This window comes from Lissotriton helveticus, chromosome 4_1, assembly GCF_964261635.1.
Source record: "Lissotriton helveticus chromosome 4_1, aLisHel1.1, whole genome shotgun sequence".
Taxonomy (NCBI): Eukaryota; Metazoa; Chordata; class Amphibia; order Caudata; family Salamandridae; genus Lissotriton; species Lissotriton helveticus.
In genome coordinates this window covers 1,056,202,099-1,056,217,900 of record NC_136063.1, presented here as the reverse complement: position 1 = coordinate 1,056,217,900, position 15,802 = coordinate 1,056,202,099, and the positions used below count along the sequence as shown (strand labels likewise).

At 41.5% G+C, this 15,802-nt stretch overlaps 1 protein-coding gene across 6 annotated transcripts in view; it reads left to right on the top strand.

Annotated features, from left to right (window-relative positions):
• CTNND2 (catenin delta 2) overlaps window positions 1–10,644 on the top strand; it is a 3,216,642-nt gene extending 3,205,998 nt beyond the window's left edge. For all 6 annotated transcript variants that reach the window (XM_078687656.1, XM_078687653.1, XM_078687655.1 and 3 more), the window contains one exon: window positions 9,450–10,644. In XM_078687656.1, coding sequence (XP_078543782.1) covers window positions 9,450–9,710 — 261 coding nt within the window. In that variant the 3' untranslated portion in view covers window positions 9,711–10,644. The remainder of the gene's footprint in view (window positions 1–9,449) is intronic.
• Window positions 10,645–15,802: the final 5,158 nt, after the last annotated feature.

Below are 15,802 nucleotides of genomic sequence, written 5' to 3'. Positions count from 1 at the left end.
AAAAGACCCTTTCTACACTTTGTTGACAGTTTTTAAGAAATCTGGGACTCATATAGCATATAGATCATTCAAATCCTCTTTCTCACAGTCCCATACACACGAATGTTGTGCAAAAAATGTGAAAAGGCAAAATGACCCCTCACGGGCGCACCACCAATAGGGTAACTGGCAGGTACTCAGCAGGTATGCCCATTTTTCTCATCATTGGCGGTCATTTTGCCCAAAGAAAAAGTGTCCAAAATAAAATATAAGTGTATAAACATGCGTGCAGTGAAGTGACAATGAATTACACTCCACAGTGTGGCAATAAGTGATTAAAATTGAGAGGATTCACTCAACTCACAACTACTTTATTCTTTACTCAGTGAACCCAATTATAGATAAAAATACAAGCAAAGTAGGATGTTATTTATGCATACCACTGCCAAAAGCCAACTTGTTTCTCTGCTTCACATAGTTTAGGCAGATTCTTCAAGGCCAGCCTTTTCGCTACAGCACCTAGGTTGGACACTTCATTCTAAAAAACTGTCAACAAACATAAAAGTAAAAATAGACACACTGTGTAAGCATCTTACTATTCTTTTTCATAATCTCTCTATATGCCATATATTCTCTTATGGACATATTTACCCTCAGTTAGCCACCGTGTCGCCTACCAGCTTAGAGGTTCACGAAATAATGGAAAGGCTCCTCATGTGAGTCCTCCTACACGATTCAATACTGCAGTCGTTAGTGAATCTAAAAAACAAGTAACCATCTGTTTAACACCTTCACATAAGTGTGGTTATAGCGGGTCCAATTTTGGTCCACCCTGCTCTGCAGTGGGACTAGAAATTGCAGTATTCAAATCTAAAGTACTCCAAGATATCTCTAATTTTGAGAGTAATGATATCTAATTTAAACACAACAACATGACACGAGAAGACTGGAACGCAGTAAGGAGTTTACAGGACAATCCGTTGCTGACCATAAAATCGGCAGATAAGGGTGGGGCGGTTTTGTTCTGAATTCCACTGATTATGATACTGAAGTCAAAAGACTTCTTAATGTGCGGGCTAACTACCAGCCTCTAAGTCGTGACCCTGTTCAGGATCTACTCAAGATTAAAAGAGAAATGGTGAGTGTAGCCAAAGAAAAGAAGTGGATCACTGTGAGTGAGGCAGAGTTCTTGGTGAATGAAAACCCGAGAACTCCTGCCTTCTGTATATTACCAAAAATTCACAAGCCTACGCGTCCACCCCCGGGATGCCCCATTGTCTCGAGGATTCAGTCTGTATTAGAACCATTATCGCAATTCGCTGATTTTTTCCCTCCGCGAATCTGTGGTTAACCAAAAATCATTTGTTAAAGACACCACTGAAGTTTTAAATATCCTCAAAGATATGGAATTTGATTGTGACTGTGAATTTCTTGTCACGATAGACATAGAATCACTCTACTCTTGTATCCCCCAAGAAGCAACGCTGGTGGCAGCAGCGCGTGCATTGGGGGATCAAGAGTGGTTTTATGATGTTCCACAAACTTTTGTAATGCAATGTGTGGAACTAGCATTGACAAGGAATTATTTTTGCTATAATGATCAATTATTTTTGCAAACAACAGGTACATCGATGTGCGCGACCATGGCGCCCAGCCAGGCGTGTATTTACGTTGGACAATTCGAAGAGCACATTGTAGATCATCCCACTAACCCCTTCCAGAGGCATCTCCGCCTCTGGAAGAGGTATATAGATGATGTCCTGTGCATCTGGTCAGGACAGGAAGAACTGCTGGGTTTCCTTGATTGGTTAAATAACCAGGATCCCAGCTTGAAATGTACATGGTCATACAGTTCCAACAAGGCTGTGTATTTAGATCTAGATATAGAGGCCATTGGGGATTGTCTACATACTAGTGTCCACCAAAAATCTACTGATAGGAACTCCCTTTTACTGTATGATTCCTTCCACCCCAGGTCTTTGAGAGACAATTTACCTGTGGGGCAATTCCTGCGTTACCGCAGGAATTGTTCCTCAACTGAAGGGTATATGGAACAATCACAGTAATTGGGCAAGAAACTGCAAGAAAGAAACTATCCTGCAAAGATTATAAAACATGCTAGGAAAAGGGCACTGAATACCCCCCGGAATGCACTCTTAGAGAAGAATGTAAAAACGAAAAATGAGTGTGTACCGGTGGTCATGACATTTGATCCTTTGAGTACAAAGATCTGGCAATCAATACGCAAACATTGGCCATTATTGTCGAACAAAAATGCCCCCCCCCCGCCCGAGATTTGCTTTTAAAAGATCCAGCAATCTCAAGGATAAGTTGGTTCACACTCGGGCACCACAAGTATGGAATATGAATGAGATCACCATTCCGAAGAGCCATTTCCCATGCGGATCATGCTCGGTATGTTCTCTTACAAAGAAGACAACGAGTGTGTTGTTATCCTCGGGACGGGAATGGTTCCTTTCGCAATTCAGTAACTGCACTACTACTAATGTGGTGTATAGGCTACAGTGTGAGTGTGGCCTGTACTAAATAGGTCTAACGACTAGAAAAATCAAAACGAGGGTCCAAGAACACTTAAGCACTATACAAGCAAGTAAATTACCAACTAAATTCATGCAACACTGCCACACCACTAAACATAGTTTCACGTGGGTAGTTTTGGAAAAAGCGAATGGCACTTCTCAAAACATTGACAAGATGTTGCTTACAAAAGAAGCGGCTGGATCTATACAGAAAAAACAGACCAAGTGGGATTGAACGATCTGATTGAGTGGAATAGGGTGGGTTGAATTTCACTCCCTACATGTGATCCACACACTTAAATAGAAGCACCACTGAAGGACTGCTGTAGAAAGATAATTTTGAGAGTTGTGTCTTTATGTGGAGATACACGGTATCATTGTCGTCCGAAGAACTCCCAGTAGCAACATAATACCTTCTGTTGCAGTACTTGTAGTGGGATACGATTTCACAGTGTATACGGAGTGAGTATATGATAACAACTGCAGCCCTGCAAGGAAAAGGGTGGGGCGAGATGTTTGATGACGTATATGGTACAGAAATTTCGTTTTCGAAATTTCATTCTCAATATTTAGAGGTGTTTAATATTGATCACGGCCCTCTTGTTTGAGCATGATCTTCCTTTGGATCACGGTCTAAGCTCTAAGAAAAGATACGAGGAAGATCGCTTGGAAGGCGAAATCACTAGCGATGATCTCACGTCACGATAACTTGCATACATGTTCCCTCTACGGGATAGAATAAAGAAAATATCTACAGGGTTTAATAAAGAAAACATCTCATTTTAAAAGAACGTGCAGAATTAGTGACAAGATAAAGTTATACCAACCCGGGTATCCATATGATGTGGAATAAAGTTTAATTGTGTTTTCCCATAAAAAATGGGGGCACGTATGAAAGGCGATCTGTGCCCCTTGGATAATAAAGCCTGGCCTCTGTGTTAAAAGGAATAGGAATAGGAAAAAATCCTTTTAAATAAAGAACAGGTCTATGAGGGAAAACGATGTAGTTTTAAGAGACATTCCTTCACCCCAATCCATGATGGCCATGAGTTCTGTATCAGGAGCATGTCCGCTAAAAAGTAGTTTTTTGTATCTCCCAATCCAAGATGGCGGCGTAAATCTCGTGGGATTACGCAAGGGACCGCGTTAGTTGAAATACAACAGCATCGGCGTGAACAGACACAGAAAGGATTAGACAATACGCTCTGCGAGGACTGGGTCGGTAAGAAGCAAAGGAGACCTGGGTTTGGGGTTCGCTAATATGCAGGTAAAACTATTGTTAGTAGTTGAAGGGTTATGTCATCTCGTGAGTAAAACCAAGCTTTGCAACGTGGAGACGCGGCCATTATAGAACATGGCATGCTGCTATATAGTTGTAGAGGTGAACTTTGGAGCTAAATATTGATGAAATAAAAGTGGTAGACTGCAGTGGCTCTCGCATGATTTTTTTCATGGTAGATTGCGAGGTAGATAATTGCAGGAACATACGTGTGATGAAAGACAGCAATGTTAAAACTTGGCATCAAGAGGCTGCAAAAGGTTTTAAATCACCTGAAACAGTTTGGGATACGAAGTGTTGCTGTAGGCAGGGTGTGAGAGACCCGCTATAACCACACTTACGTGAAGGTGTTAAACAGATGATTACTTGTTTTTTAGATTCACTAACGACTGCAGTATTGAATCGTGAAGGAGGACTCACATGAGGAGCCTTTCCATTATTTTGTGAACCTCTAAGCTGGTAGGCGTCACGGTGGCTAACTGAGGGTAAATATGTCCATAAGAGAATATATGGCATATAGAGAGATTATGAAAAAGAATAGTAAGATGTTTACACAGTGTGTCTATTTTTACTTTTATATTTGTTGACAGTTTTTTAGAATGACGTGTCCAACCTAGGTGCTGTGGCGAAAAGTCTGGCCCTGAAGAATCTGCCGAAAGTATGTGAAGCAGAGAAACATGTTGGCTTTTGGCAGTGGTATGCATAAATAGCATCCTACTTTGCTTGTATTTTTATCTTTGATTGGGTTCACTGAGTACAGAATAAAGTTGTTGCGAGTTGAGTGAATCCTCTCAATTTTAATCACTTATTGCCACACTGTGGAGTGTAATTCATTGTCACTTCACTGCATGCACGTTTATACACTTATATTTTATTTTGGACACTTTTTCTTTGGGCAAAATGACCGCCAATGATGAGAAAAATGGGCATATCTGGTGAGTACCTGCCAGTTACCCTATTGGTGGTGCGCCCGTGAGGGGTCATTTTGACTTTTCACATTTGTTGCACAACATTTGTGTGTATGGGACTGTAAGAAAGAGGATTTGAATGATCTACATGCTATCTGAGTCCCAGATTTCTTAAAAACTGTCAACAAAGTGTAGAAAGGGTCTTTTATGTAATATACTGAAACTGTTTACAAACTTAAGTTGAGTGAGGGTTATGTAGAAGACTACAAAGCTTCATGTGGACTACAAATATAAATACAATAGAATAAGATTTCTATAGTCTCAGGAGCCTGGTCATTTTTGTTATTGATGACTTTTGAGTGGAGGGCGACCAGGGCTCCTGTTTTCCCTCTATGCTCCGTATTGTATGTATTATTCCCCAGTTACCTGAGGTGACATTCAAGCTAAGCCGCACTAGTGACGTTCCTCCTTGACTTGGCAAAAGTAAGAGTGTCCCACACCATAGCTCTTAAATCAGTGCAAGTTCCCTTGTGCCTCTACATTTTATTCTGTCAAGCACAAACATGTTTTCACTTTTCTGGGGCACAGGTGGGGGAGATGGGAGAAGGGCAGGGGTGGTTTAAAAATGCGAAGGAAGCGGCTAAGTGGGCTGTTTGTACACGTCACCTTTTTAAACTAGCGATGTACTGTCAGCATAGAGTTGGCATACAACAGGCGCCCTCTTAAAATAGCATCCGACATTTGTTCTTAGTCTTTGAAAGCTCTGCAAATATGACAAGATTAGAACAAGATTTACAGGCCTGTGTACAAAAATGGAGCGGAGTTTGGAGCGCGAATGCTCTGCAAATGAAAAGGGAAGCTTCCCCAAAACACAAGCAGAAAACTAAGAAAAAAATGTGGCCCCAAAACGAATAGATAAGCACCCAAGTGTAAAGATATCAGTAGTTGGGCACTGCTCCTTGGCAGGAAACAAATGATAACAAGGAGAGACAAGAAAACATTGACCACTAGCAAGCAGGCCTTTTTAAAGGGCAATTGACGTAACAAATAAAAAGGCAATAGGCACTCTTAAAGCCCACAAAGTGTATACAAAATATCTTGAAGAGACACTGCAAGCACTACCTAGGCTCAACCTAAAAACAAAGAAACCACTGTTTTTGCATGAGTGGTTTAAAAGAGTTCACATAGCTGCTTCACATCTTCTGGAGCTTTCGTAATGCAGGCAGTGATGTAGGTATGGTCAGGATGGTAGTCGACAAGGATGTACACCAAAAATGCTGCTCCATTAACTGAGCCCTGTAAATGATGCTGCTGCAGTCATCTTTTCGGAGCCATTCTGATGTCTCAAACAGCACCGACATTTCAATAATAAACAGCTCCATGTGAGTTTCCTGTGTGGTAAACAGTAATGGTGCTTTAAGAAGAGCTCTTTTGCATTGTCTACTTCTTGGTCCCTTGGCCTTTAACGCAGAAGCGGGCCTTTAATGGTGGGTATAGCTCTCTCTAAGGTGTGCTACAAGGCTATATTATGAACCAACCAGCAAGATGAAGAATACAAATAAACATAGAAAATTGCTTCACAGATAACAGAAAACACAACAAAATCAAACAAAATAACATAAAAGGGAAAAAAACAATTTAAAATGGCAACAAAAACAAATTGTACAGAAAAATATGAGAGAAATTAGTTCACATTACGAATAGCTGTTGTAAAGCATATAAGTAAAATAAGGGAAAAGTGATAACCAGAAACATTTTTTAAAAAAACATGACTTTAGTAACTGAAGTAGGCACAATTTATTTTCTTTGCACAAAAGAAAATTGTTAGTTTTGTGGTGGTGCTGATGGAACACCCAGAGCTGGCTTCTGAAAAGTCCAGTTAAACCAGTATGTCACTAGCCCCGCTAGATAGTTAGAGCCGAATACAATTGTCACACCTTGAAAACAACCTTCCAATGTGGGAAAGTTCAGGGCACAAAAATGCACCCTAGCAACTAGCGTTTTCCTCTGCCCACGTTTTACGCCCGATTCCACTGCGTTCCCATGTTAAATTTCTGTACACTTTTATTTGTGTGTAAAACAAATTCAATTTCGGTGAAATCACACTGAGAATGCTGGTATTTGTCGGTGGGAGGCATATGATTTTATTCGTTGTCTATAATTTGGACTGCGGACCACCGAAAGCCTTGTTTATTCTTGATCTTCACTTCTGCAGGCATTTTGAGACAAGCTGTACAAATTTTATTTATTTATTTTTATTTATTTTGATAGTTTTATATAGCGCGAACAAGATCTTTGCAGATATCAGAGCGCTTTACAATGCATGGAATACCAACAAGAGAGTAAATAACATGTCATTAGGTATATCGAAATTATAGGTAGTAAGTGACATAGGTAGGTACGTGAGGGAGCATATTAGCATAATAGCACAAGTAAATCAGTAATGCAAGTAGAAAGTCAGGTATGTGAATCAATAATACAGGTAAAACACAAAGTCGTAGGGATCGAGCAGTAAAATACAGGAAAACACATAGTCGTAGGGATCGAGCAGAATAATACAGATCGGTGCAGTGACTTTACAGATCTACGTTAATAGGTCAAGTGTATTTGGCCATGAGAATAGCTTTTACTTCTTTCTTAAAAAGTGTGACGGAGGAGATGAGCCTGGTTTCAGGAGGGAGTGAGTTCCAGATCCTGGGTGCCATTCCTGAGAAAGAGCGTTTATAAGTTTTTTCCTTCCGGAATCTTCGAGGTTTTAGCAGAAGATTGTTTGTGCCTCTAGTGTATCTAGATCCGCCAGAAATTGACAGCTTCTGCGTGAGGTATCCGGGAGAGCTCAGGTGTACAGCCTTGTGTGTCATGCAGGCGATTTTCAGATGTATTCTGGCTTCAAAAGGCAGCCAGTTCAAGGATTTCAGGTCAGGGGAGATATGCAAGTGTTTTTTTGACCCAGTGATGAGTCTCGCTGCAGCATTTAGAGAGGCTCTTAGGGGTGCAGTAGTGGTTAGCGGGAGACCGCAGAGGGCGATGCTGCCGTATTCAATTCGCGGGATTACTAGTGCTTGTACTGCAGTTTGAAAGTCTTTGGCTGGTAGGAAGGGTTTAAGTTTCCTCAGGGTATTGATTTGGAAGTTCGCTCCCTTAGTAGCCTTGCTGATATGATGCTGCATGTTGAGATTGGAGTCGAGAGTTATGCCTAGGGATTTTGCTGAGTCCACGATGGTGGGTAGGACATTGAGTGCAGTTAGCTGATTAAGCCAGGTTTGAGTGGTAGAGATCTTCACGGGAGGTGAGATCAGAAGGAACTCTGTTTTCAGAGCATTGAGTTTGAGATGATTATTGGCAAGCCAGGATTGGGTGCTTCTGATCGTTGAGTTCAGGAGTAAAATGTCATTGGGGGATTGTAGTTTGAGATATAATTGGGTGTCATCTGCGTACATGTGAAAAAGTACATTGGATGCTTGAAGCAGGGTGGTGAGAGGTTCCTTAACTAGGTTGAACAAAGTTGGTGATAGGGAGGATCCTTGGGGGACACCTAACGAAACAGGTATTGGCGAGGACATCAGGTTGTTACTCTTGAATTTCTGCGACCTGTTGTGTAAGAAGGAGGTGAACCACTTGAGAACCGTCCCAGATAGACCCATTCTTGTGTTCAAAAGTTCGAGTAAATTCTCATGTTTAACAGTGTCGAATGCTGAGGAGAGATCAAGAAGGATGAGGAGGCAGGTTTCATTTTGATCTAGCATTTGTAGGGCGTCGTCAATTATGTGAGTCATAGCAGTTTCAGTACTGTGTCCTGCTCGGAAGCCTGATTGATGAGCGTTGAGGAGATCAAAGTGATCAATGTGTTTAGTCAGCTGTAGTTGTGCGCATTTTTCCAATAGTTTGGCGAGATTGGGAATATTGGTAATGGGACGGTAGTTGTTTAGGTCGGATGGGTCGGCAGTAGGTTTCTTTAGTAAAGGTGTGACTTGTCCAACTTTGAGGGAGTCAGGGATGGATCCTTGTTGGAGCGAGCTGTTGATAATTTTAGTCCACAGTGGAAGGAGCCATGGGGTGAAATCCTTGACAGCGTTGGCAGGGAGGGGAACTAAATATTTCAAATTGTGGTCTGACATTGCTAAACAAATGTTATACCACTGTTTAGCCTTTGTTGTTTAAATTGCAAATCTTTTATCCAAAGGTGGACGATATATTCACCGTGATACCCAACGTTGAAGACAATGCTCCTCACAAGTGAATAATTTGAATAAAAATGAAAAATAATAATAAACAGTGCAGGGACCCAATGTTTTGCCTAAGATCATGATGCTGATGCTGCCGCCTTCCAGGTTGGCTGGGTACCCAGGCTACCAGGGCCTGATCCCTCCTCATGCCTCTGTCTTTCACTACCCCAAACGTCCTTTTATCTCACTGTTGCAAGTTCTGTTTCATCTCGGCCTTTTCCCATTGTCGCGGTTTTCTTGTCTGGCTCTTCTTTCTTCTTGCTTCCTTTTCTGCCTTTTTTTCTCTCTTGCTCTGTGCCGAAGTCTGATGATGAAATTATAATCCGGCTCCTCAAAAATGAGCGCTGGTGACTCACTACCACCAGCCTCTGGTGCAAATTAAGCATGACTACTCACTCATATTCCGATCAAGATTTGAAGATATCTGGTTCTAAATTATGATGATTGAAATAAATGTGTATTGTGTACTTCCCTATAGTCTGGTGCTGTTGCATCAACAATTGTGTTTATATTCTAGATCTCAACCCAGCCAGTCCCACAGGAGCCAAACAGGAAAGAATACGAAGCCTACCAGCCATTTCAGAATTCAACCAGGAATTATGATGAATCTTTCTTTGATGATCAGGTGCACAATCGCCCCCCAGCCAGCGAGTACAACATGCACCTGGGACTAAAGTCTACTGGCAACTACGTTGATTTCTATTCAGCTGCTCGTCCATATAGTGAACTTAACTATGAAACAAGCCACTACCCCGCGTCTCCGGACTCCTGGGTGTGAGGCGCAGCTAGGAAGCCAGGATCCGGGAGTTGTGCATGTGCATGCATACCACGAGACTTTTCTTTCCTGCAAATTTAGTTTGTTAAAGCCTGTTCCATACGAAAGCCCAATATAACCATTGTGGATTTTTGATTAAAGTAATGTAGAAGGCTGAACATGTGGAATTTAAACTCGGAAGATAAGTCCATAGACAGGAACACTCACTTGTGGCGTGGGGCACCCTGTTGTTGCCATTCAGAGTCGTAGATGCTGTGAACTGAAAGTGGATGAAAGAAAGGGGGCAGAGAAGTCGAAGTGGGACAAGAAGGTTACGCGAAGCACAAGAAACTGAACAGTTTACATACAATTTGGGGGACAGCTTCTCACGTTTTCTTTAATATCCGCATTCATTGTGAATCTAGGCTTCAAGTTGCATTTTGGGGTTTCCTCTGTACAGCAAGATGTTTCTTGCCTCTTGTTAATGCTTTGTTGTAAAGTATTTGATGTACATTACAGATAAAAAATGAGTGCATTGTGTATATTACACCAATGCAACAGTGTTTCTTCATTAATAGTTCTAAATATTGCTTCAATTTCAGATTTTCTGAAATACGTATGAATTTTCAGTTTTTCCATTCCCCCCCCCCTCAGTATGTTTTAACAACAAAAATAGAAAAGACAAAAAATCCCAAGTAAAAACTAAAAAAATATATAGCAGTATTGTTCGTTCTGATATGTGAATTTGTTTGTGGCAACTAAACAAGGCATTCAAGCAGTTTCTGACAATTTAACATACATCATTCCACACTCTTTGTCAACAAAGTGCTTTTCACTGCCTACAATTTTAGATGTAGATATTTGAAATAGAATTTTTCATTTATACCAGTTTTCTTTATGATGATACAGTGTTAAAAGAAAATAAATAACAATTGATCTGTCATCCATATTTTCTAAACATGTCTATTTCGAATAATTTATCATAAATGCACAACAAAGCACATACTTAATTGTGTCTATATATATATATATGTATATGTTTACTAGTGTATATATCTTTCTCTTTGCGTGTGGTGTGTGAGCAAGCATGTGATAACTCAGAGAAGTTTGGTTCTTTTTCTACATATAGTTCAAGTATAGCAATTTTTTCTTGTACAGCAGGAACAACGTTTGCTTTAATGAGTTGGAAACAAGAGAAATAACACAATGACGGTTCATTTACTTGCAGCTTTTACACGACCATAAGCTATGTATGTTCTTGCATTCTATTATTGTATTGTCACATGATGGGTTTCAAAATGCACCTTCTGCCGCGCTATCAAATTAATCATTCGTCTACAGGATTTAAATACTTTTAGTATTTTCAGTGATTCGAATTCTTATCTTAGAGTAAACTGAAACATCTCTTCAAGGTACAAATTATTGAGTGATAGCACAGGTGCCAAATTTCGTCCTTAAACTATCATTTTAAAAAATATATATGGGGCTTATTTACAAGTCCCTTGCGCCGCCGGTGAGTCACTTTTAATATGGGAAAAAATGCTGTACCGGCGGCGCAAGGGGCTTGTAAATAAGGCCCTATGGGGCATATTTAGAAGGAAATAGCACAGTGTGATGCTGTGGCAAATTTTGCCGAACTACCCTGCTTCATTTCCAAAAGGCAGGGATGCACCGTATTTACAAGAATACGGAGTACCCCTGTGTTTTTCCTAGCTCTGGTGCTAACAATAGCTGCTGAGCACCAACACAGACACCCTTTGACCATAGTGCAAGGGGGCCTGTGTTGCAGTGATGATTGTTAATGTGCAGGAAAGTGTCCCTTCCTGAGCATAAAAATCCAACAATTGTGATTTGCTACTTTCTGCACCACACATAGTAGCAAATCGTCATTATTTAATGATTTCGCCTGAGGCGAAAAGCCGGGAGAACGTAACAGCGTTACGTAGAATTGGATCGTTTTTTTAACTATTGGCTCGTTTTTTAATTACTGTACCTGAATTGTTTGCTTGTAACTTTTGGCACTCCGTGTCTCATTATAATTCCTTTGGTGACACACACTGCCTGCATTTGGTATTCCCGGTCCCACAGCAGCCGATTAGGTGCTGCCTCGGAGCCTTTCCATTTTAGCCGCCATCTTGGGTGAGTAAGAGGGCGAGCTGACTAGTTGCTCGGCCCTCCCACCCTCACCAGCATAAAAGTCGCGCTTTTGGGCGCCCGCAGCCTGACAGACGGCATTTAGTTCCTGAGGCGAAAAGCCAGGGACACGTAACAGCGTTTTTTAGAATTGGATCGTTTTTTTAACTATTGGCTCGTTTTTTTATTATTGTGCCTGAATTTTCTTGCTTGTAACTTTTGGCACTCCGTGTCTCATTATAATTCCTTTGGTGACACACACTGCCTGCATTTGGTATTCCCGGCCCCACAGCAGCCGATTAGGTGCTGCCTCGGAGCCTTTCCATTTTAGCCGCCATCTTGGGTGAGTAAGAGGGCGAGCTGACTAGTTTCTCGACCCTCCCACCCTCACCAGCATAAATGGCTACCCCCCTCGGACGCGCAGCGGACGAGCGCAGCGGGCGAGCCGGCGGCGCGCCAAAGGCGAGCCCGTCCGCGCCGGGCCTAGGGCCAGTCCCCCTGGTCTCCGCTCCCCAATTCCATCTCCCTCCAGAGTGCAATATGAGGCTAAGTATCTGAAGACTTTCAATTCCATTAATCACACTTGTAGTCCCATCGATGTGGGTCTTTTGAATTACTCTCCTTATACTTGCTCATTTTGTTCCTTCCACATCATGGACAATCCTCATTTACTATGTCCTGACAAGACGAAACAGAATAAGTCCTTTAAAACAATTAAGGCCGCCCTCCTTAATGTAAGGTCACTCCCTAAACATAGATACGAAATAGCGAATATTATTGAAAACTGGAACTTGGATATACTGTTTCTCATGGAAACCTGGGGTGATCATGCTTGCGACCCCGATTTCACCACGGCCACGCCAGAGGGCTTTACAAATATTAGACATGACAGACGTTTAAAAAAAGGAGGGGGTTTAGCGATAATACATCCAGATAATTACACTCTGCGAATGGAGCCCCTTACCATTAGCACATGTGAAGCAATTACTTTTACGTTTTTCACCCCTTACTCTAGTTCTTTTAGAGGTGTTTTGCTTTACCGTCCCCCTGGCTCCCGCTCAGCATTTTTATCTTCCCTTAGCCACTTTTTAGAACCTATAGCAGGAGAAAACAACTTCACCATTATAGGTGATTTTAATTTTCATCTGGACTTGGATCAAGACCCAGATACTATCACTCTCCTTAATGAAATGGAAGCAGTAGGACTGACTCAATTGGCCCATGCCCCCACCCATTCGGCGGGACACACGTTGGATGGAATCTTTTCTAATCTTAAATCTCTTTCCATAGACAAAATACTCCCTCTTACGTGGACTGACCACGCAGCCGTATGTTTTAACATCTGCCCTCCCAGTCCTCCTCCCACCACACTCTCCAATACCAACACTTTTAAATCTTGGAAAAGTATCAATCTTGACGACTTTACCCATAAACTGCACATGATGCAGGACATTAATACTTCCAATCCAGAATTAGCTGCTGCTACCTACACCAACTGCCTTCAGACCGCACTTGTAGCTAAAGTTCCCATAAAAAAAAATCGACTAATAGAACATCTAATTCAGCCCCTTGGTTTAATGAGACCCTTAGGCTGGAAAAGCAAAACTGCAGACGGCAAGAACGTAAGTGGCGAAGAAATTACGATCCGATTGAAAAAAAATTCTATAAAGAGAAATTGAACAAATATAAACAAATGATCATCGGTCAAAAAAGTATGTATTATAACAACCAAATCGAGTCAGCACAAGACTCGGTTAAACAACTTTTTCAGGTTGTCTCACATCTTTCAGGACAGGACAAAACTACTATCAAACAGGCATCCCAATTTATGTGTGATGCCCTATCCACATACTTCCAAGATAAAGTGTGCGACATCTATTCGAAATTCACTAATCACACTATTGACATCATAAACCCCAACATTCCCTCTGATCCTATTGCGAACAATGTACCAATATTTTCCTTTGATCGTGTTTCACCTGAATTGGTTCACAAACTCTTATTGACCATCAATTCAGGCTCACCCAATGACCCTTGCCCTCCCACCATAATTAAAATGGCTCCTGATATTATCTGTCACACTCTTACTGGCATTTACAACGCTATGTTTACTTCAGGTATCTTTCCATCCATCTGGAAAAAAACAGTAGTCAAACCACTTCTTAAAAAGGCTACTCTTGACCCGTCCAATGTCACCAGCTATAGGCCAATAGCATGTCTCCCATGCCCAGCAAAAATCATTGAAAAAATCATGAACATTCAGATCTCAGAATTCATAGACAATAACAACTGTTTTGATGACTCACAGTTTGGATTCAGAAAGGGTCATGGCACGGAGACTGCTTTAATAAAAGCATCTGATGAAATCAGAATGATTGTGGACGGACGAGGTGCGGCGGTGCTCATAATGCTCGATCTCTCCCCGGCCTTTGACACGGTCGATCATACTATTCTGATCGACCGTGTCGGAAGAACCGGAATTTCCATGAGCGCCATCACCCTTCTCTCCTCCTTCCTGGCCAATCGGGAGCAATCTGTGACCATGGGCGGCTATTCATCCCGTCCTTTTGCTCTTCCTTGTGGCGTCCCCCAGGGATCCTCGCTAAGTCCAACACTTTTTAACATCTATGTGGCGGACTTGGCGAGGATCATTAAAGCTCATCGTCTAGCAGTTACATCTTAAGCTGACGATACTCAGCTTGTCCTGACTATCAATAACAATGGCCTGGAAGTAGCCAACAATTTCAAACTCGGAATGTACGCCATCAGCAACTGGATGAGTAAAAATTGCCTAAAGCTTAACTCGGATAAGACCGAGGTCATGGTTTTTGGCAAACTCACTCCCACTTGGCCCCCTACCTGGTGGCCTCAAGAGCTCGGACATCCACCTGTTCCAGTCAACAAAGTTAGGAATTTGGGAGTGATTTTTGACAATAAACTCTCCTACATACACCACGCTAACTCCATAGTCTCCGCTTCTTTTTATACATTAAAAATGATCTGGAAATTGCTCCCCTATCTTCCTGCAAATACCATAAAAACCTTGATCTCCACTCTGCTCATGTCCCGAGTCGATTATTGTAACGCCCTACTGCTTAATGCACAAGAACAGATTTTGAACAAACTTCAGCTGGTTCAGAACGCAACCGCCAGACTTGTCACAGCAACACCTAAATTTAAACCTATTTCAAAGGTAATTTGGAAACTTCACTGGCTAACTGTGAGGCAGAGAATTAAGTTTAAGGCTCTGTGCATTTAAGACCTTCCATGAAAAAGGGCCGCCTTTTCTTAAACACTCTCTCTGTCCATATAGGCCAGGCCGCAATCTCAGATCCTCTAAAGTGAATCTCTTGGAGATAGCCAAAACACAGAAAGCAACATGGGGGGACAGATCGTTTTCGATTGCCACTTCCAAGCTATGGAACACGCTTCCTAATCACCTTAAAAGTATTCCAACTTTAACTCTTTTTCGAAAACAGTTAAAAACTTGGTTATTCAGTCAACAGACTCGCTAGTTACTTATAAATTACCAGCTATATTGTGATTCTCTGTCAAGCGACGAGACACCTTCGGGTATTCGTGCGCTCAACAAGTTTTATAAAATAAATTGTTTTTGTGCATGAAGGGATCAGAGAGATGTGGTTGAAACTGGATAATTCCCTCGATCCCTACAATCCCCCGTGAAGGGAAAAATGGTAGAAGGGAGCAACACTTAAGAGGATTTGCCACAACAACCGAGGCAACATCCACAAGACTTTTCTGCATGTTCTGTGTTTTGTGTATAACACAAAATGAATCGCATACTGCAATCAACCACTCTTCTCTTTTTGTTTTATGTTAAGTGCAATAACAGGAAAGGTGAGAGTCCACCAAACTGTATCGCAACTTTAACCCACGCAGAATACTCAGCGAATTGTCAATTTATGTTAAATGTGTAATATGTTGTAATGTAATGTAAAAGCATAATATAAAAACATTAAAAA